Genomic DNA, 22,526 nt, shown 5'->3' with positions numbered 1-22,526 from the left:
CACACACACACACACACACACACACACAGAGAGAGAGAGAGAGAGAGAGAGAGAGAGAGGGCTGGGGTGGCAGGCGGGATGCAGATGGTGACACAGGACTTTGTCAGGACCCTAAAGGCCCCTTAAGGCAGGCCAATTTAATTGCATGCACAGAAGCATAACACCACCCAATTTGGGGCTGGATCCTGAGGAAGAGGAGCCCAAATCATCTTTTATTTTCATTTAATTAGTTAATTAATGCATTTAATTATTTTGTTATTGTTGATTTTATTTTTTGTTTTTGTTTTTGTGTGTGGGTTTTGTTTTGTTTTTTTTGTTTTTGTATAGAGTATCACTGTGTAGCCTTGGCTGTCCTGGAGCTCGCTTTGTAGACCAGGCTGGCCTTTAACTCAGAGATCCATCTGCCTCTGCCTCCCAAGTGCTGGGTTTAAAAGCATGTGCCACCACCGCCCAACCTATCTTCTTCTTTTTTTTTTCATCAGTTAATTGCCAAGTTAATTTTGTTATAGTAACTCTATCAACAAAACTTGAACCTGTAAAACTTTAGTTTAAATAATGCATCCATACCTCATGCAAGTTTTGGAATTAACATAGAATCAGCTCTGGTCATTTGGCATTCACATACATCCTCATCTGCCTACGTCATCCCTCTAATGGTTAGCCTTGAGGCCAACCCCTTGTCAAGTGAATCAGGGCTGTGTTTTCCAAAGTCTTCCAGTTACTATGGGAGCACCAACACCTCAGAGCTGTTACCCTCCCTGACCGCCTGGTCCCCGAGTGCCCTTCTCAAAGAAGGATGTTGGACATGTGTGGGTCCTCAGCAAGTCAGAAAGACGTTTCCTTTGCAGACAGAGAAGGCGTGTGGGGCTTGGCCGTGCTTCCTTCTTTCTGTTCTGGAAACCCCACTCCATTTCTCTTGGCAAAAGCACAGTTTATCTCCACAAATGTCCTGCCCTTGGTCTCAGGGATTACCACGTAGATGTAGGCAGCCGTGAGGAGACAGAGCGCAGCGAAGATGAGAAAACTGTAGGCCCCGATGGCCACCTAGAATAGAGAGGGGGTGAGATGGAGGGGGGGACACTTCGGACAACACACTCGGTGCCTTTGTGAGTCATGGAGACTTTCTTCATGGCCAAATTTACTCCACTCCTAAAGGAAAAAACATCAGGAGAACCGTGGCCCTCCCTAACCACCAAAAGGATTGCTTAGTGTTTGGCTCACAAGGACTTTACAGACTCTGGGCCCTTCTGGAAGTCTGGGGTGTGGAAGACTCAGAAAATGGAGGCGGCGGGGGCAGGGGGAGGCAGGGGGGCTAGACCTCTTGTGGTGCGAACTATTCCTTTTGATGTTCACAGCCTGAAGCCCCTCAGCAAGAAGCCATTTCCAACTCCGAGGTGCAGTTCCTCTATAAAAAGGCCCGGCATACTAAAGCGTTACTAACTGGGTGCAGTGGCATTGTGCTTTGAATCCCAGCACAATGGATGCTGAGGCAGGAGGATGCCGTGCAGTGGTAGGACATTGCTCACCATGCACGTTAGGCTCTGGGTCGCCAGCACTAATAAAAATAAATAAATAAAAAGAACTGGACCAGAGCAAGTCTCACATAAAACATCTGAGATCTACTCGTGTCTTTTAAATTGGTAGATTTCAGGGGGATTGTTATTGTGTTTTGAGGCAAGAGTTCATGTATCTTAGGTTGGTCTCCCACTTTCTATGTGGCTAAGGAGGGCCCTGAACTTCTGATCCTCCTGCCTCCACTTTCCACGTGCTGGTTTTACAGATCTGTACCACCATTTTATGGTGTGCTAGGGATCAGTCTCAGACCTTTGCACATGCTAGGCAGCTGCTCTTACCAACTGCACTACATCCCTAGTGGGGGTGTGGAGGAAGATGTGGTAAGGGGGGGGGTGATCTTCATAAAGGGGCAACTTGAGGTAAGGCCAGGTGGAAAGGATGGCGTGAAGGGCCACTCACCTGGATGGACGGGAAAGCCAAGCCCACGATGAAGTTGGTGAGCCAGTGCACAGCGCCATCCACCGTCAACGCCGCTGTCCTAGAGGACTGCAGGACAATCTCTGTCCTCACCACTGAGGGGACAGGACCTGGGGGAAAGGCAGGCTTAGAGGGTCCGGAGGGCTCCTAGGACCTGAAATGACCTCACCTCAAACCTCAAACCCTTAAGAGCTCCTCACCTCCTTGCATTGGTCTCCCCTGCTGTGACTGGGGACTATAAAGAAACCATATCTTTACCCCCAAACTGGCAGAGGGCTGGAAAGCTGGGGGTAGCCCCCAGAAGGGTTCCTCTAACTGGATGCTAGTGAGATTTGTAGAAACCCAGCAGATGCTTGTTGGGATCCTCACAGTGCAAATCCCCTGCCCCCACCCCCCCCCCCCAGCCCTTGCTCTGTATCAGCCCAATTTTGACATTTCTGGTTGTCAGGGAGATGCTGTGACCTGTGAACTCCTGGTTTGGACGTTGCTGGCCACTGTACTGTGTACAGGGGTGGCAGCGACAGCTCTCCACCTCTTTCTAGATCTTTTCTCTGCTGTCTCATTACTGCTGCCATAGGGAGTCTTGTCTCAAATGACTATTGTTGGCGGGTGGTCTGGTGCCATGTATTTTTGATGCTGATTACTGGTCCCTAAAATCTGGTCCCTGCACAGATGAGCACATTCTCACAGCTGCTCTTCTTGTGTAAACCTGGCTCCACCTCGTTTAGAGCGATTGGTTAATAAAAAGAAAAATGCTGAAGCTTGGCATTCGACAGAAGAAAGGGAGGTGGGGCTTGGGGTTCACAGGCTGGGGTTGAGGAGCAACAAAGCAAGGGAGGAGAAGGAGGAGGAAGCAAGACAGGATCAGAAGGGGGAAAAAAAAGAAATAAAAATGGAGTGGCACCATGGGTTGGCGTGGGAAAGGAGCCCATGGCTGGGTCAGTGCAGATGGAGGAGATGGAGAAGATTAGCAAGTATTCCTGGAATTAGGGGTGGGAGGAAGCCCAGATAGAAATTAGAACAGATGCCATGGTACAGGAGCTTGGGAGGCAAAAGAAATAGTATCCGCCATTCCCTAGGAAAGGCTAGTCTAAAAAAATGCAACAGGTGTCTGTGGCTGTATTGATTGATAGCAGGTTAGATAACAGTAATAATTACAGCCTAACAACAATCATTTATTAAGCCTTATAACAACAGACTGTAGCTATGCTTCTCCCTAATTGCTCCCTCCTTGGGGGGAAAAAAAAAGAAATTGTTTAGGGGCCAGTAAGATGGCTCAGTGGGTAAAGGTATTCTCTGCCAAGTCTGATGACCTGAGTTGACCTTGTGACCCACAGAGCAGAAGAAAACCGCCTCCAACAAGTAGTCTCTGACCTCGACACATGCGCCGTAGCATACGCAAGCATTCAGACATACAAATCAATAAGTAAAATGTATAAACATTTATATTTGAAAGAAGGCCTTGTTTATCGCAGGCCGGTTTTCAGATCACCTTGTTAGCTGAGGACTGTGTAGCCCTGGATAGCATGGAACTCATTATGTATACGTGATGTGCCATGAATGAAACGGATAATACATTTCTAAAAACCAAGTAGATCTAGAGATGGGCTTTGTTAACCCACAATGTATCCTAGCACTTGGGGCCTGAGGCAGGAAAGTCCATGAGCTCAAAGCCAGCCTAGTAAGTAAGATTTTACATATTAAGATTTTGACTCTAAAACCCAAAACCAAAAAAGGAATGCTGGAGCTATGTAGGTCAGAGGGCATCCTGTTTGAAAGGTAGTGGGGGGTGGGGGGTGGGGGGGAAGGGACAGCCAGCCACTCAACAAGTATTTATGGAGCACGTATGTGTGTCAGGCTCCAGAGGCTGTGGTGGAGGTAGGGGAAGTGTGCAAGAACTGGAAGTGTGCAAGAACTCACTGGGCCCTATGGAATGTCCCACGATGTAGGCGAAGACACTGATGATGCCAAGGTAAGACAGCTCAGGGACCGTGTTCTGTGGGAGAAGCAGCTCTGTGTGCCTCAGAGGGCCTGGCATTGGGACCTGTGGGTGCCTTAAGCCAAGAACATCACGGGGGACCCCGTCCTGCTGTGGCTTCCACCATCCTGCTGCAGGAAGTCTGAGCCCCACAGAGGCCACAAGCGCTCTGGACGAGGGGAGGAGGCAGATGAGGATTAGAATGGAGCCAGAAGGTTCTCTGCTGCAAGCTTGCATGATGGTGGCGGGGTTGAAGAGGGACCCTGCCTGCCACTCATGTTTAGTCAGGCTGTGTTGCATTCCCAGAGACGGCTGCCATTTCTTTTTCATGTCACCCTCTTCCAGTGTGGGTGGTATTGTTTCTATCCCACAAATGTAGATAAGAGCCTACAGACCTCGACACAGACCAGGAGGACCTCAGCCCCTCTAGGATAGAACATTGGATCGTCACACACTTGAGGTGACTTGGTGGGGATTTCAACTCATCTCACAATTGTCTGAGAGAATCCTCCTAGGTGCCTAAGGGCAAGGGGACCCTAGACCACCTCCCTGCCTGCAATTGCCAACAGAACAGCAGATACAAAGCCAGGTTAACAGACTTAAAGTGAACTGAACGGCAGGCGTAGGCTAAGAGGCCAGCTAACTAATGATAATCAGGGTGGATGCAGCAAAGGAGCCATGATGGCTGCGTAGGATGCCATGCAGGGCCAGCAGGGCTTCTGACAGAGGGGCGTGGTCTCTTTTCTTCTGTTCTCTTAGCCCCTCCTGGTTTACAGAACGAGTTCCTGGCCAGCCCAGGGGACATAGTCCCCAAGTATATTACCTCATCTATTTTAACTCTTTCCTTTCCAACGTCAGCCAGATCTGGATCTATGTCTGTCTGATCAAAATATCTATCGTGAAGATAATTTGAACACTGGGACTTAGCTCTCAACGTCTGGCAGGATTCCAAGAGGGCAGCAATGCCCCGCTGTCCCCATTGCGGGGTGGGGGGCACAGACTCGAGACTGCGTTTATGCATCAGACTCCAGGGGCTACAGAGATGGCTCAACAGGCAAGAGCGTTGGCTACCCTCGTAGAGGACCTGAGTCCGATTCCCAGCATCTACATCAAGTGGTTCCAGCGGCACACTGAGCTGCACGCCCGTCTTGTGGGTCACGTGGAGCAAACTCACTCATGGGCACTTCAATGTTGGGAATACGTTTTCTCAAGCTGGTGAGGACCCAAAACCGTCCATGCAGTTGGGGCCTCGAACCCCTTACGCCAGCCTCCCACCCGCAGGGCAGGGCGTGAGAACAGACCTGAAGGAGGAGCGCCACAGTCAGCACCAGGCAAGCAGAGCAGCAGATGCCATAGCCAGAGAGCAGGAGAGTGCGCCGCCCCAGACGCTCCACGGTAAACGCCTGCAAGGGAGCAGATAACGGATAACGAGGTGTCTCTTGATACGAAGGATTGACCCGAATCTCCATCCTCCCCTGTTTGGCCCATGATAGGTGCACCTCCTCACCCCTGCTACATCGGGTGGCCTATTTGGTGCAAGTTACACCCTGGGATTGTACACTACTGCCTTGTCATTTATGTCACTCACAGACCCCGGGACTCTCCTCTCTGAAGCCCCGCCCCCCCCCCCCCCCCCCGCATCCCTATACTAACCACATTAAATTTTATGTAGGTGCGTGTGCCTGCTTGACTTAATGTACACTATGTGCATGCAGTGCCCTCAGAGGACAAAGGATGGAGTTGGGTTTCCTAGACCTAGAGCTACAGTGGGTTGCGAGCTGCCCAGTCTGGGTGCTGACAACCAAAGCAGTGAGCACTCTTCGCTGCTGAGCCGTCTCTCCAGCCTGGTAACCAGATTTTCTGGTCTCTCACTTGGAAGGGCTCTTCTCCTCTTGCAGGGACCTAGTGCCTCGAGGTGACTAGCAAACTCTAAGGTCTGCAAGTGCATCCTTCATCTTTAAGGAGAGCAAGGAGAAAGGACCCTAAGAACAATGTCTAAGCAGCTGGACCCTTTGTTTCTCCCCTGTAGCCTTCTGGGTAAGATCTGTCCATCATCCTACACACCGACTAACACCACCAAGCCTTTATCCCCAGCCCCTGCTCGGAGAAATCCCAGATGTTGGTATAGTATTCTTACGGACTGTGTACAATTTACCTTTGTTCATTCAAATGCTGAATTCTCTGCCCCACTCTCTGCTTTCAATCCAGACAGTGCATTATGATGCCTATTCTAAGCATCTCCTGTCTCTAGTTTGTGTAAACATCTCATCATTTGTTCTCTGTCTTGCCAATAAAAGCCAATTAGCCAGTGTGGAGCAGTAACAGAGAATCTGGTGGGACAACCTAGTTCAGTGAGGGGATGAGGAGGGACAGGAGGGCAGGAGAGGACCAGGGAACACCAGGAGAAATGAACTGGACCTAGGAGGTGAGTAAAAAGCAAGTACAACGTGGGAAATCTGAATGGGAGGAAGCTATACTAGCTTGGAAGTTTAGAACGGAGTAATTATTGTGCAGCATTATGCTCTTGGCTAATTAAATAGATCCATCAATATAACCCACCATATAAACCGACTGAAAGAAAAAAACCACATGATCATCTCCTTAGTTGCCGAAAAAGCATTTAACAAAACCCAACACCCATTCATGTTGAAAGTTTTGGAGAGATCAGGGATACAAGGCACATACCTAAACATAATAAAGGCTATATACAACAAGCCAATAGCCAACGTCAAATTAAATGGAGATAAACTCAAGGAAATTCCACTAATACCAGGGACCAGACAAGGCTGCCCACTTTCTCCATCTCTTCAATATAGTACTTGAAGTTCCAGCCAGAGCAATAAGACAACAAAAGGAGACCAAGGGGGTCCACATGGGAAAGGAGGAAGTCAAATTATCCCTATTCGCAGATGATATGATAGTGTACATAAGTGACCCCCAAAATTCCACCAGAGAACTCCTACAGCTCATAAACACCTTCAGCAAAGTGACTAGATACAAAATTAACTCAAAAAAGTCAGTAGCCTTCCTATATACAAATGACAATCAGGTGGAGGAAGAAATTAGGAAAACTACACCCGTCATGATAGCCACAAACAATATAAAATATCTAGGAGTAACTCTAACCAAGCAAGTAAAGTACTTGTTTGAAAAAAACTTTAAATCTCTGAAGAAGGAGATTGAAGATGACATCAGAAGATGGAAAGTTCTCCCTTGTTCGTGGATCAGGAGAATTAACATAGTAAAAATGGCCATCTTATCAAAAGCAATTTACAGATTGAATGCAATCCCTATCAAAATACCAACACAATTTTTTAAAAGACCTTGAAAGTACAATTCTCAACTTCATATGGAGAAACAAAAACCCAGAAAAGCTAAAACAACCCTGTACAATAAAAGATCTCCCAGAGGAATCTCCGTACCTGATCTCAAGCTGTGCTATAGAGCAACAGTAATTAAAACAGCTTGGTACTGGCACAGCAATAGGCTGGTTGATCAATGGAATGGAATCAAAGACCCAGAAATAAATCCAACATCTATGAACACTTGATTTTTGACAAATGGAAAAAGGACAGCATCTTCAACAAATGGTGCTAGTCTAACTGGATGTCTACATGTAGAAAAATGCAAGTAGATCCATATTTATCACCATGCACAAAACTCAAGTCGAAGTGGATTAAAGACCTCGACATAAAACCACAGACATTAAATCTGTTAGAAGAAAAAGTGGGGAAGAGCCTTGAACCCATTGGCACAGGAGACAACTTCGTGAACATAAAAACAACAGCCTAGGCTTTAATGTCAACAATTAATAAATGGGACCTCATGAACTGAAAAGTTTCTGTAAGGCAAAGGACACTGTCAACAGAACAAAGTGACAGCCTACAGTCTGGGAAAATATCTTCACTAACCCTATATCCAACAAAGGGCTAATATCCAAAATATATAAAGAACTCAAGAAATTAAACACCACCAAACCAAATAACCCAGTTAAGAAATGGGGTTTACAAACTGGGTGTGGGGGCACACACCTGTAATCCCAGCACTCAGGAGGCAGAGACAGGTGGATCTCTGTGAGTCTGAGGCCAGCCTGGCCTACAAAGTGAGTCCAAGACAGGCAAGGCTACACACAGAGAAACCCCATCTCAAAAAAAAAAAAAAAAACAAAAACAAAAACAAAAAACAAAAAAACAAAAAACAAAAAAACCCAAAAATAGCAAGCAGCCCTGATAGTCTTTTTTTTTTTTTTTTTCGGGGGCATGGGGATGATTTTGAGAGTTTTTGCTGTTGTTGTTTTTTGAATTTTATAAATTCTTTCTTTAATATATATATGAATGGCTCACAGGCTGTGGTCCAGCTAGTCCAACAATGGCTGCCTACCAACAGAAGGTCCAAGAATCCAGTAGTTGCTCAGCGCACAAGTCTGGATGTCTCAGATGGTCTTCTGTATACACTGGAACCCTGAGGAAGTAGGCTGTACTGCAATGAAGGAATGGATTTCCTAGCAAGCAGGCAGAGTGAGAGCTTCCTTCTTCCAAGTACTTATAGGATGCCATAGCTCCTATTTGGAGCTATAGGAAGCCGTAGCTCAAATTTGAGGTGGATCTTCCCACCTCAAAAGATCTGGATTGAAAGTGCCTCTTCCGGAGCTGGGGAGATAACTCCATGGATAAGAGCACTGGCTGTTCTTCCAGAGGTCCTGAGTTCAATACCCAGCAGCCACATGGTAGCTTACAACCATCTATAGTGAGATCTGGTGCCCTCTTATGGCATGCAGGCACACAGACTACTGTATAAATAATAAATAAATAAATATTTTTTAAAAAATGGCTCTTCCAGACTTGATACCCTATGAACATATACAGGGGGAGGTAATGGCCCTCAGGAACAGTCATAGGGGAGGGGAATAAGGGGAAAATGGGAGGGAGGGAAGAATGGGAGGATACAAGGGATGGGATAACCATTGAGATGTAACAAGAATAAATTAATAAAGGCGAAAAAAATGAAAAAAAAAAAAAACCAAAAAACCAAACAAACAAAAAAATAAAGACAGGAACATTTGATGCAAAAAAAAAAAAAGTGGCTCTTCCATGCTGGACAGTGGTGGCACATGCTTTTAATTCCAGCACTCTGGAGGCAAAGGCAGGCAGATTTCTTTGAGGCCAGCTGGGTCCACAGACAGGGCTACACAGAGGAATCATGTATCAAAAAAACAAAAACAAACAAACAAACAAACAAACAAAAAACCCAAAACAGAAAGGGAGAAAGAAAAGAAAGAAAGAGAAAAGGAAAGGAAAATATCCTTTACAGGTAAGCCCAGATGCTTGAGTTTTAGTTAACTCTAGATGTAGTCAAGTTGACAACCAAGAACTACCATCTTGTCTGGGTTTGCAGCGTTTGTTTTTTCTTGAGTCTCATGTAGCCCAGGCTGGCCTTGAATTCACTATGTCACTAAGAATGGCTTTGAACTTCTGATCCTCCTGCCTCTGCCTCACAAGTGCTGAGATTTCAAGTGTGGGCCATCATATGCAGTTCAATATTGCAACTGGGAATTGAACCCAGGAACTTGTGAATGCTAGGCAAGCACTCTACCAAGAACGCTACGCCCCAACCTTTGACCAAGGTTACTGAAATAGGATTATACCTGCAGGACTAGGGTCACCCACACTCTACTGGCCTGAGGGGCTCTGTCTTCCAGTCAGAAGGTTGTTTGGGGACCCTGCATTGAGAGACCACTCCCCAGGAACTCACCGAGATGAGAGTCATCACCAAGTTGATCACACCAGAACCCACAGTCACATACTGGGACTGGGTGGGGTCCACACCAGCCGAGGTGTAGATTACGTCTGCATAGTAGTTGACCTAAATCACACAAACAGGGGGCTGTGGTTTCACTGGATTTCCTTCCTCACTTTGAGCAATAGACAATTTTGAGAGCCTGGATGGGGGACCTTTGGATAGGATAAAGATGGCAGGTAGTGGTGAAGCTAGGCACCTGGCGTTCCAGGCTCTGCTTCCCTGAATCTTAGTTTCTGTGTTTATCAAATTGAGCCAGACCACAGGACCACTAAGCATCTTTCCCTATGTGACTTTACTAGACTGCAAACTCAGGCTCTCACTTATTTTGGGCCAACTCTGGTCCAGTCCCGGGACAGTCACAAAAAGCCACATAAGTGGGTCCCCATTGGGAGGCTCCCAAGATCACTTGCTAAACAATTCAACTCTTGAAGACAGGGTCTCGCCTCTTCCTGATATTTCTCATAGACATCAACAGAGTTGCCTGTCCTTTCTCCAATGGCTCCAGGATGGACATTTGAGATTGTCTAGCTGTTTGCCCGTGCACAGATAGAGTGAAAATGGCCGCCAGAGAACATGACACCGTATTTCCACAGCAAGTGAGTTCACCAGAGTGTCTTGACCCAGGATGGATCAACCAATGGCCCTCCTCTGAAGCCTGTGACTGGGGTCAGGGCTCGGGCACTTCTCCACAGGTCTCTTACGGTAAGGGTAAAAAACTACAGGCAGATGTTCTTTGGGGGACTAAGAAAGGCATATAGCAAGAGAAAAGTAAAGGGTAGGAAGAGGCACAGAGTGTCTGAGCCTCCTCTTTGCCCTGGACATCCTGGCAGGCCTGCATTAATGCAGCCAGGAGTTTCTGTAAATAAGGCCTGGTTTTGGGTTCTCTATTTCCAGTGGAGGCCTCGGTCTGCCTGTCTGCCTGTCTGCCTGCCTGTCTGTCTGTCTTTTTTCCCCCCAGACCTGAGGACTGAACCCAGGGCCTTTCACTTGCTAGGCAAGCCTTCTACCACTGAACTAAATCCTCAACCTCTGTCTTTCTCTTTAAAGTTGCACTTATTTTTATTGTATGTTTATAGGTGTTTAGCCTGCATGTCTATCTGTACACCGTGTGCATGCAGTACCCATGGAGTCCCGAACAGGGTGTTGGGTCTCTTGGAACTAGAGTTACAGACAATTGTGAGCAACCATCGGGGGCTAGGAATGGGACCTGGATCCTGGGCAGGAGCAACCAATGGCCTTAACTGATGATATATCTACACCTATCTATCTATCTATCTATCTATCTATCTATCTATCTATCTATCTATCCATCTCTCCATCCATTCATCTAACTATCCCTCTTCTTCCTCTTCCTTCCTTTCTTTCACTGATGCTTCCAGAATCCCTTCTCCCAGCACCAGCCTTGCTGCTCATCCTTGCTGGAGGCCAGACTGAGCTTTACAGGAGTCAAAATGCAAAACGCCACTCCTTAGCCTTCTGTGAATTCATTCAAAAAGACCCAAGGGAACCAAAACTCTGGGGGCAAGGTGGCACCACGCACCGCATTGATCCCGGACAGCTGCTGGCCCGCCATGAGCACAATTATAGAGATCAGCTGCCAGCGCAGGGGCCGAAAGCTGAAGAGGTTGAGCACCGACAGGCGACCCTCAGCTCGCTCGATGCGTTCCTCTGTGCTCATTTCTTCTATCTCGGCCTCCACATCATAGTTGCGACCTCTCAGCCTCCTTAGAGCTGTGGAGCATAGGGCAGCACATCACACTCACCCTCTGCCCTGTTGCACCTCAGCCGGCCTCTTCACCCAGAACCCAATCGCCACTGTGTGTTCACCCAGCACAAGCTCTCAAACCCAGTCCACTGTGACCCTGGCCCCGTCACAATCTCACCAGACGGCGCCTGCCCGCTCCGTGCCGCCTTGTGCACTGGGGACTGCGGCTGAGAAGTCTGCATTTCAGTACCTTGCTTTGCTTTGTCCTTGTTCCCTTTCTCAATCATAGTGTAGCGGGGGCTCTCGGGGAAGAAGGGCAGCGAGAGGAGCTGAATCAGTGCAGGAACCCCGGTGAGAGCCAAGAGGATTGGCCAGCCTGGACAGAACGTAAATAAATGGTGGCTTGAGGCTTGGATCTACCTCAGAGGACTTACGGGGACACAGGTGCTTCCTCTTCTCTTCCCACTCCCAACCAGGTGAAAAGCGAGGGTAGTAGGTGACTGATTAAAACAGGATGAGCTAATAGTGAGACAAAGCTATATTAGATGAGTGTAGGTTTAGTGGGAGCATCTTGGAAGAGGGAGAGGAAAAAGAGACATAGAGAGAAGGAGAAAGAGAGAGAAAGAGAAGAGAAAAGACAAGAGAAGAGAAGAGGAGAAAAGGAAGGGGGAAGGGAAGGAGAGAGAGTGGAAAGGGGTAAAAGCTGCCAGGAACCAAAATGTCTGGATTGTATAGTGAAGGGTCTCGGGAGAGGGGGAGGCCCCGCCCCTAGGTAGAGGGCAGGGCGTGCCAGCCACGCCCTGCAGCAGGACCTAACATCCCAGTCTTTTGTTGATAAGAAATTGTCTTCCGCTGCTTCCAGCTGACACTGGGGCACTGTTAGGCCCTGCAGCAAGACCTAACAGTGGGCACTTAGTCCTTGCCAAGATAAGGCTGCCCACAAAGAGCATCTGTGTTAAAAATAGAGCAAAGGCCTTAGTAGGTAAGAACTCTTGCATGAGGACCTCAGCTGGCCTGTGTTTGTCTGTGCATGGCCATGACTCCAGCATTTGGGGAGGGTAGGAGAAGCAGCGGCTGAGGCAGATCCAGGGAGCTCATTAGCTGGCCTTTGGAGCCTGGCTTATCCCGGAGTCTTTCTGCCATCTCCAGCAATCCTGTCCTGGGCAAGGACCTCTATACCCACAAGCTGACGTAAAGGTCACCAAACCACCTTCCTGTTTTAACCACTGGTAACTTTGGCCTCAGCTGCACCGGTGGCTGCAACCACGCATGCTCAGGCTTTACTATCTCTCCCTACCTCACGGCTACATGTTGCTAGTTACCTGTGTCGTTGCCCAGGATGGCCTGCAGGCTGAAGATCTGTGCCAGGAGGATTCCAATGATGACAAATACCTCGGTCATTGTCCCTAATGTGCCCCTCAGGTTCTGGGGAGCCAGTTCTCCCAGATACATGGGAAGAGCACTGTAGGAGATGCCTGGTTAAAAAAAAAGGGGGGGGGGGGAGATGGGGCCATTAAGAACAATCCCCAGCCTCTCAGAACCCAGTGCCTAAGGTTGACTCAACCCCATCTCTTAATCCTTGAGTATTGATTGTTTAGTTTGAACCAGCAACCACAGCCTCCCCAACCCACCCCTTTCAGCTGGAGACACCATAGAGTGTAAAAACTGTCCCAAGAGATTCCTTTTCCCAAAGTATGACGTTTAGACAAAAGCCAGCATTCCCTTGGGGACTTGAGGAAGTAGTCCCTCCCTGCTAAGAGGAGTCATTCTCCTTGGGATCTCCAGCTCTTCCATTAATTTATGCCTGTGGTGACTATCGGCTTATCAAGGTCTATGCCAGCCTCTAGGCTCCATCAGTCCTGACTCGCAAGCACCTGTCATCCACTTCAAAGCGGTCCACCCCAGCCCCCAGGCTCCCCTCCTCCCAGGTCACCTGTTCCCTTAAAACCCTAGAGGCATCTCACAACCACACACCACCACTGCCACCACATACCACCATCACTATCACACACCATCACCGCCACCACACACCACAAACCACCACCACAACCACAACCACAACCACCACCACCACAACCACCACCACCACAACCACAACCACAAACCACCACCACAACCACAACCACCACCACAACCACAACCACAACCACCACCACCACAACCACAACCACCACCACCACAACCACAACCACCACCACCATAACCACAACCACCACCACCACCACCACAACCACAACCACCACCACCACCACCACCACCACAACCACAAACCACCACCACAACCACAACCACAACCACCACTACCACAACCACAAACCACCACCACACACCACCACCACCACCACAACCACAACCACAACTACCACCCTCCTGTTGCTTCTCTCTGCTTTCCAGACAGACAGCCTTGGCAGTTTGGAACAAACTTTTCCCCTTTCACCCACGGAACCCCTACTTTGATTTCTTTACTATACTGTTTTATTAAAAAATGATACTGTCAAACCGGGCGTGGTGGCGCACGCCTTTAATCCCAGCACTCGGGAGGCAGAGGCAGGTGGATCACTGTAAGTTCGAGGCCAGCCTGGTCTAAAAAGTGAGTCCAAGATGGCCAAGGCTACACAGAGAAACCCTCTCTCAAAAAAAAAAAAAAAAAAAAAATGATACTGTTTTCCTCATAGTTTCTGGGCCAGGCTACTGTTAGAGAGGAGAAGTCTAGGCCATGTGGAGACTATGTGGACTTAAATGTCTGTCTTACTTTGTTGAGTTTCTGTTATTTCTTTGTCGTTGCTGGTTTTTGAGACAGGGTCTCTCTGTGTAGCCTAGGCTGTTGTGGAATTTGCTCTGTAGACAAGGCTGGTCCTGAAATCATAGAGATCAGTCTGTCTCTGCCTCCTGAGTTCTGGAATTAAAGGTTTGTGCCACTACCACCTGGCAATTTTCTGTTATTTCATAAGCACACATCACTTATATCGCCTTTTGTTTTGTGTGGTATGGTAGCCATGCATGCTCTACCACTGAGCTAGGCTTGTTTTTATTTTCTGGGGGGTGCAGGGAGATCTGGGATAGAACCTAGGGCTTTGTGTATAAAAGACAAGCACTGTACCACCGAGCCACATTCCCAGCCCTAGCTCTCTCCCTTTTCAAAAATAAAAGAAACCACTACAGTTAAGAATCTTAACTGCTGCCTGAGACAGATTTCAGATTCTGTATTCTTTTCCCTTTTCCTTGAGAAGCATTTATTCTCAGTTTAAACTGTTTGCCCTCTGGTGGTCTGAATAAATGGCCCCCATAGGCTCACAGGGAGTGGCCTTGTTGGAGGAAGTGTGTCACTGGGGAGAGGGCTTTGAGGTTTCAGAAGCTCAGGTCAGGCCTGGTAGCTGTCTCTTCCTGCTGCCTGTGGATCTGGATGTAGAACCCTCAGCTCCCTCTCCAGCACCATGTCTGCCTGGGGGCCGCCACACTGCCCACCATGATGGTAATGGACTGACCCCCTGAACTGTGACCAGCCCCAATTAAATGCGTCCTTTATAAACAGTTGCTGTGCTCATGGTGTCTTTTCACAGCAATAGAAACCCTAAGACGCCTTCCTTCGAAGATACATGCAAAACTAGATTGGTTATGTGTTCTTCACAGTAAAAGGTTTCCTCCCTCCCTGTACCCTTTTCTGCCCTTTCTCTTCCTCCCTTTCTTTTGAGGTTGGGTCTTTAACCCCGGACAAAAGACAAGGGTTCTTAGTTAACATATCAAAGCAGATCCTGACAGCCAGGTTCTCCCAGCATCCCTCAGTCCCTGTCTGTTACAGAGTCCCACGGCTCCCATACCCCACCCCACCTTAAACTTCTCCAGCCACTGAGCTTGCCTTTCCCCTTGTGGCTCTGCCTTATATAATCCAGTCATTTTGGTTACGTCGGTCCTTTTACCTTTTACCCTCCTGATCTCCTGGCTCTTTCCTTCCCCTCCCTGCTCCCCCCACCCCCTCCTCACATGGCCCAGCTCAGGGTCATGATCACTCTGGAAACTTCCAGATGCTTCAGGCTGTGCTCTCCCTCATATCCAAAATAAACCGTTTCCACCACAACTAGGAGCCATCATTGCCTCCTTTTATTTCTCTCTCTGTCCTTCCTTTCTTCCTTCCTTCCTTCTTTCATTCATTTTTTTAAAAATTCAATTATGTAGCCCCGGCTGGCCTGGAGCTCACTTATATAGACCGAGTCAAACTTGAATCTACAGCAATCCATTTGCCTCTGCCTTCTGGGTGCTGTGACTACGGGCATGGTGGAAGACTTCGTTATATAAAGGGGAGAGACTAGAAAGCATGGGCCTTGCTAGGGCCCAGGACTGGAAACTGGAGGAAATCCAGGGAGGAAAAAGCATATAGCCAGACCCCTGTGTCCAGCATTGGCCCCTGATGCTGGGCACCCATGTCTCAGAGCCGTCCCCTGACCAGTGCACACAGGAGCAACCTGGATCTTTAGCGGCCACCCCAGGTACCTGCACAGATTCCCACCAGCACTCGAGACAGGATGATGAGCTCAAAAGACCGGGCCACTTTGCTGACCCCCATCAGGATGGCAGGGGTTATAGCGAAGACGTTGTTGATCAGCAGCGTCCCTTTTCTGCAAGACAGCAGGGTCCAGAGGGTAGGGACACCCAACAGTGGCTTTTTCATCCCAAACCCCAGTATTCCAGGCTGTTCCCTGCATGCGATGAGGCTATGTATTGGAGTGTCCCCAAGAGACATGTATGTGCTGCAGTCCCTGCCCCTCAGTGTGAAGAAGAGTGATTAGGTCACGGGAGGGGGGAACCCCACATGATGGGGCTAGTGCTCTTGCCATATGGCGCACAACGCTCTCTCTGTGCTTAGGAAAGAAAGCTCGAGCTGACCGAGAATGAGAAAAGTACGAGTGTGTCAAAGTTCCAGGAAGAAAGATATGGGGTGGGGGCTAGCAGGAGGGGGGGAACAGGGGGGGAGCAGGGGGGGAAGTACATTCCAAACACTGCAGTTGCCTCTGAGGTGGGACCTTCCCGTGGATGGGAGCGGGGTAGTCAAGCCCCACTAGGGGATGTCTAGACCAGACCTGGTGCTGGTCAAGGATGTTGACCAGGTAGATCTCCATAACAGATGGGGTGCAGAATGGGGCTAGATGACCCTTGCAACTGACAAGGTGGAAACCCAGTGGTCTGTGGAGGGGAGGGAAGGAAGGGATGAAAAGTCACACTAAGCTGGGCCCCTCCAGGCCCTGGAAGCCATCTTTATTGTCTGCTTGTCAGCTTTTTTTCTTTTTTTAAGTGAGGTAACATGTATTCCAGGCTGGCCTTAGATTTGCTTTTGTAGCCAGTCCTCCTGCCTCCGCCCTCAGAGTGCTAGGCTATAGCTATGTTCTGCTATGCCCACTCCAGGGGCTGCTAACCGCGTGGAGGAGTCAGCTGCAGAGGGCCAGGCCCCAGACTGTTATAGGTGAAGCAAGCCTGATAGAGTCACTATAAAAATGTCCTCTCAACACTCCCAGACGTGCCACGATCCACAGATGTGCACTCTGGATTTTTTTTTCTGGTCACTTTTCTCTCCCTTGGGCTGCCATAGCCCCAGAGTGAACCCCTGAGGACCCAGGAGGATAAATACCACACAGCAGTCCTATACTCCTTATACCCTGCCCCCTTACCCTTCCTGATCTAGCCTCAAGAGGGCTCAGGCTGGTGGGACCCCCACTAGGTAGGCTGGCTCCACTTCATCACCCTGGCTCCTCACTTGCAATGATACTGGGAAAAGGTTGTCTTTAAGAGGCTGGGTGTGGTGGCGGATAACTGTATATGGCCTAACCTACAGCGTAATTAGACTATATAGAATTCTTTCTCCACTCAAGTGCATGAAAAAGACAAGTTCATTCTTTGCCAATCGTTTATAAGGTTTATAAGGCTTCTGGGTCCCTGCTTTTCTAAACAGACAATTTCCAACTGATAATATTTTCTTTAAGGCACAAAAAGGAGACTACTGTGTTTTTAGGGTTCTTATTTTTCATTAGGGGTTGTCCACTCTCATCCTTACACAGCCTAACATGGTGTGACAAGTTGGAGCGAGCAAGCCTGCCCGTGCAGAATACAGTTGTGCCCCGCCCCCACCCATGGTCTTAACCCCGGCTTGCCCTTCCTGGGGACCTTGACCGGGCACAACCCTCTTTATCTTCAGCCATGCCTCAGCAGCATGGGCCTCTGAGTAGCCAAGCAAAGTGCACAGAGCTAGGCATCACCTCCAACAGAGATATGAGACCAAGGCACGTGTGGTGACTCAGCCCAGTTCCCAACTTCAGGACAGAATGCTGCTGAGCCCATGTGAGGAGTGCTGTTAGAACCTGAAGCCACTTGACCCCGGAATGGACTCCCTTGAACAGCATTTTTGAACACTTGCTACAAGTGCTCACGAGGCACTGAGCTAAGAGCCATCAGAGCCTTGACCTCCTCTGAGGTGCAGCACCCCTGGGTTAGGTGGTGGGAACTCCTATGCAGCTGCCCGGAAAAGAGACACCAAAGGGTCTGTGGTAACATGGAAGTTTGCCTTCAGGTCTGATTGTCAGGGTGGTCTCAGCTACGCACCAGGGACTCCATCATCAAGAGAGCCTGTGGCTTGCTAAGATGAATTTCCAGTTTGGGAATGGCATTCTCTATTTACCTGCCCCACTTATTGACCAGTGGGCCGACAATCAAGGACCCCAGTAAGCCTCCGAGAGGGAACATGGAGACAGTGCAGGACCACAGGAGCAGCAGGGTATTCTCGTCCATGAACGTCCCATGTCGCTCAAAGTATGTATCGTTGTAAAAAGACTTCAAGACCTGGAAGACAGGCCCGCCCCCCCATTCACAGATCACTATACTGTGCAATCCACAGAAATGGTGATGTCACTGTTCTCCGCTGCCCCTGGTCACCTCATAGAGGAGCAGTCCTGCCAGAACCCACAGGACACAGCTGAACCTATTGGTCTTCTGTTGGAGGCCGAGAACAAAATGATATGCTGTGTGAGGGGGAAGAGATGGGAAGCGAGCTTGAATGAAAAAAAAATTTTTTTTTAAAATTCACCTTTGTAGCCTTATTCTGCCAGAGGCAACAACGTAAGAAAGGTTCACACTAAGTGGGTGATGTCGGGCAGTGAGCCAACCTCCAGAGCCTTCAGTCCCTCACCAATCTTAGAAGGCATTTACTTCAGTGTGTGTCAGACTTCTGTTACTATGATAAAACAGCTACAGCATCCCGGGGGCAAAAAGGTTTCCTTCCATCTTAACTCTTAGGTCACACTTCCTCACTTGAGGGAAATCAGGACAGGAACTCAAGGAAGAAACCTGGCAGCAGGAGCTGATGCAGAGGCCATGGAGGAGCAGTGCTCACTGGCTTGCTCTTCATGGCTGGCTCAGCCCGCTTTCTTTTACAACTCTTGCCCACCTGCCCAAAGGGATGGTACCACACACAGTGAGCTGGGTTCTCTCGTATCAATCATCAATCAAGAAAATGCGCCCCCAGGCTCATTCATAGGCCAATCTGGTGGGAGTGTTTTCTCAGATTAGGTTTCCTTTCCAGCACATTCCAGGTTGACATAAAATGAGCCACCGCGTTAATTATAATGGCGACCTAACAGTGCCTCTGTCCAGTGCATTAATTATAATGGCGACCTAACAGTGCCTCTGTCCAGTGCATTAATTATAATGGCGACCTAACAGTGCCTCTGTCCAGTGCATTAATTATAATGGCAACTGAACAGTGCCTGTGTGGTACTTAGAAGTGCTGAGGAGGTGGTTCAGAAGGCAGAGCATGCATGAAGCCCTGGGTTCTATCCCCAGCCCTGGATAAGATTGGGTCTGGCAATGCAGGCCTGTAACCTCAGCACTTCGGGGAGGTAGAGGCAGGAAGATCAGAAATTCGAGGTTGGCTTCAGTGATACAGAGCATCTGAGGCCAGTTTCTTCTCTGTCTTTGAAAAGTTGGGTGGGAAAGGGAGGCTGGAGAGAGGGCTCAGCAATTCAGAGCACGTGCTGTTCTCGCAGAGGACTGGAGTTTGGCTCCCAGCATCCACATCAGATACTCACAAACACCAGGTTCAGAGGCTCTTTGTTTGTGACACAGACAATATATATATATATATAAAGAGAGAGAGAGAGAGAGAGAGAGAGAGAGAGAGAGAGAGAGAGAGAGAGAGAAGGAGGGAGGAGGGAGAGGGGAAAGGGAGAAGGAGAGAGAGAGGGAGGGAAGGAGGGAGGGAGGGAGGGAGAGGGAGAGGGGGGAAGGGGAAGGATAAGGAGGTGAATGAAATAAATTTAAAATAAGGATCCCAAGCTGGGGCTACGGCTCAGTGGTAGAGCACTTGCCTGCCATTCCAGACTCTGGGTTTAACTCTTGACACCACAAATTCAAACAAACCGATAAACCACAGCACAGAGCAAAGTGGCTCATGACTGTAATCCCAACACTGGGAGAGGCAGGAGGATGGCTCGGGGCCAGCTTGCCAGCTTGCTGTACACAGTGTCTCACTAAGCCTAGGACTGGAGCTGGTAAAATGGCTCAGTGGGTGAAGGTGCTCACTGCCAAGGCTGATGATCTGAGTCAGACCCCCAAGGTAGAAGTAGAGAGACAATCCCCGTAAGCTGTCTTCTGACCTTTACACACACACACACACACACACACACACACACACACACACACTCATTGTGGCAAGTACATGCCCCACCATATACAGGCACACTCAAGACTAAACAGATATAAATACATAGATGCAATAATACATGTATATTTTCCTCCTCCTCCTCCTCTTCCTCTTCTTCCTCCTCCTCCTCCTCCTCCTCCTCCTCCTCTTCTTCTTCTTCTTCTTCCTCTTCCTCCTCCTCCTCCTCCTCCTCCTCCTCCTCCTCCTCCTCCTCCTTAGATAGAGTCTCTCCATGTAGTCCTGGCTGTTCTGGAGCTTGTTATATAGAGCAAGCTGGCCTCAAACTCACAAGAGTTCCTCCTGCCTCTGCCTCCCCAGTGCTGAGATTAAAGACACCACCGTGCCTGACGCAATAAAATATTTATTAAATCACCTGGCTAGAGGTAGGTATTGCTATGTAGTATAACATTTTTCTGGCATGCACAGGGTCCTGGATTTGGTTATCAGTATTGCAGAATATACCACCACCAAAACTGTCCTAAGAGCAAAGATGCTCCATCAATGATAACAAGTAACTGATATATGTAATTATATATGCATGTGTAATTCACATGCATATAAATTCACATGTGCATATATACCATGGGTAGCTACTTGTTTTCTCTCCTACAAACAAAAGCTGTAAGTTAATGGCACTTACTTACTTATCTGTCTTTGATGCATGATCACACTGTGTAACCCAGGCTGGCCTCGAACTCTCCAACCTCCTTCTTCACTTCCTCAGTATCTGGGACTATAGGCGAGCATTACTGTGTCTGGCTCCTACTGACACCAATCTGTTGTTGCTGTTGTTTTTAAGACAAGATTTCTCTGTGTAGCCCTGGCTGTCCCGGACTCACTTTTGTAGACCAGGCTGGCATTAAAGGTGTGTACCGCCACGCCTAGCTGTGACACCACTATTTAGAAAATACTGCCGAACTTACATATTCAAGTGAACAGACCATGCCACCTAAAGCGCTTGTTTTCTTTGCTCCTTCGGGGACAACCTTTCTGCATCTGTCCCTGTGAGCCTCTCCCACCAGTAGACACACGACTTCTACTATGTGAAACCCAAACTAGGCCCCTCCTCCTCCTGCTGCTAAACTTCCTTCTCAGATCCTCACATAGCCAAGTTCCTCACACATATCTATGTCTTGTCTGCCCAGGCGCCTGCTGCACACAACCTGAATCCTCTTGAATTCATTCCAGCCCACCTTTTTTTCAGCCGCTTCTCCTTACGCCAAATACAATCCCTAAATGCTAATGGAATACAATTCTTTTTTTTTTTTAAATGTTTATTTATTATTATGTATACAGTGCTCTGCCTGCATGTACACCCGCAGGCCAGAAGAGGGCATCAGATCACATTACAGATGGTTGTGAGCCAACATGTGGGAGCTGGGAATTGAACTCAGGACCTCTGGAGGAGCAGACAGTGCTCTTAACCACTGAGCCATCTCTCCAGCCCGGAATACAATTCTTGATGTGTCCCTGTCATCTACAAATGACCCTCCCAGATGAACAGAGTGGGGCCGAAACCCAAGGTGCCTAGTCAGGGTATCCAGACCCCCTAACACTGCTGACCCTGGAAAAGATGACATTTCTGGGGAAAATGCCTCTAGCTGCCCCTGGTCCTCAGAGGTGGGGCATCTAGGGGAGTCCTGGAAGGTAGGAACACCCAGAAGCAGGACAGCGGCTGACTTCTACCCACGGGACCCACCTTTTGCCTACCTTATGTGGTGTGTTGATCACAGCAATGTTGTAGCCGTACTGGAAGACCGAGCCAAAGGATGCACTTAGGGTAGTAAGGACCAGTGTGGGCTGGAGGCGCTGAGTGAGAGAGTTCCAAGGTCAGGGACTCCATAGGGTTGGTTCCTGTGGCTTCTAGGATTGGGGTGGGGTGAGTGTGGCTAGGCCTCCACTTCCTCCTTAGATAAAAAAAAGGAGGTCTCGCTGGGAGCAGGCTGTGATCCTGGAAGGGGAGGGGGGTGCTGTTTGGGAAGGTGACCCAAGCAGGTGTTGTTATAGGCCAGAGGCCCCCTCCTTTTGTGTTTCTAGATACACACTTCTTGCTTTTGACCTTAAGAGTGGAGGGACAGGCAGGTGAGGGTTGTAAAACAGCGCCATCTGGTTTCCTCAAGCTTCAGGGAGCACGCCTGTCTCTGAGCCATGGGGCTTGGGTGTGGCAGTCACTCTGCGACCCTCTGGGTCCTCACTCCTACACGCCCTCCTTGATAGATTGATTCCAGGGCCCTCATCTGCATACAAAGGTCTCCAGCTTGGTGGGAGAGAGGCAGTCCCCAAAATTGTCACTTACCCCTTCCACGTGTGGCATGGGCAGAGGTGTCCCTGTCCCTTTGTTCTTCGCCATTCAGGTGGGAGAACGGCTG

The 22,526-nt window shown here is 48.8% G+C and overlaps 1 protein-coding gene across 1 annotated transcript; it reads right to left on the bottom strand.

Moving 5' to 3' along the window:
- Positions 1-351: 351 nt before the first annotated feature.
- On the bottom strand, positions 352-22,507 carry SLC2A7 (solute carrier family 2 member 7; the record flags this gene model as incomplete). The annotated part of the gene is made up of 12 exons (XM_084784742.1): positions 352-1,044; positions 1,975-2,102; positions 3,913-3,988; positions 5,272-5,373; positions 9,722-9,832; positions 11,310-11,500; positions 11,725-11,850; positions 12,797-12,949; positions 15,963-16,087; positions 18,139-18,299; positions 21,868-21,966; positions 22,454-22,507. The coding sequence occupies 12 exons, from the start codon at positions 22,505-22,507 to the stop codon at positions 826-828; spliced, it is 1,545 nt and encodes a 514-aa protein (XP_084640868.1). The 3' UTR covers positions 352-825.
- Positions 22,508-22,526: the final 19 nt, after the last annotated feature.

Source organism: Acomys minous, assembly GCF_964271855.1.
Source record: "Acomys minous genome assembly, chromosome: 6".
Lineage (NCBI taxonomy): Eukaryota > Metazoa > Chordata > Mammalia > Rodentia > Muridae > Acomys > Acomys minous.
This window is presented reverse-complemented; position numbering and strand designations above follow the sequence as displayed.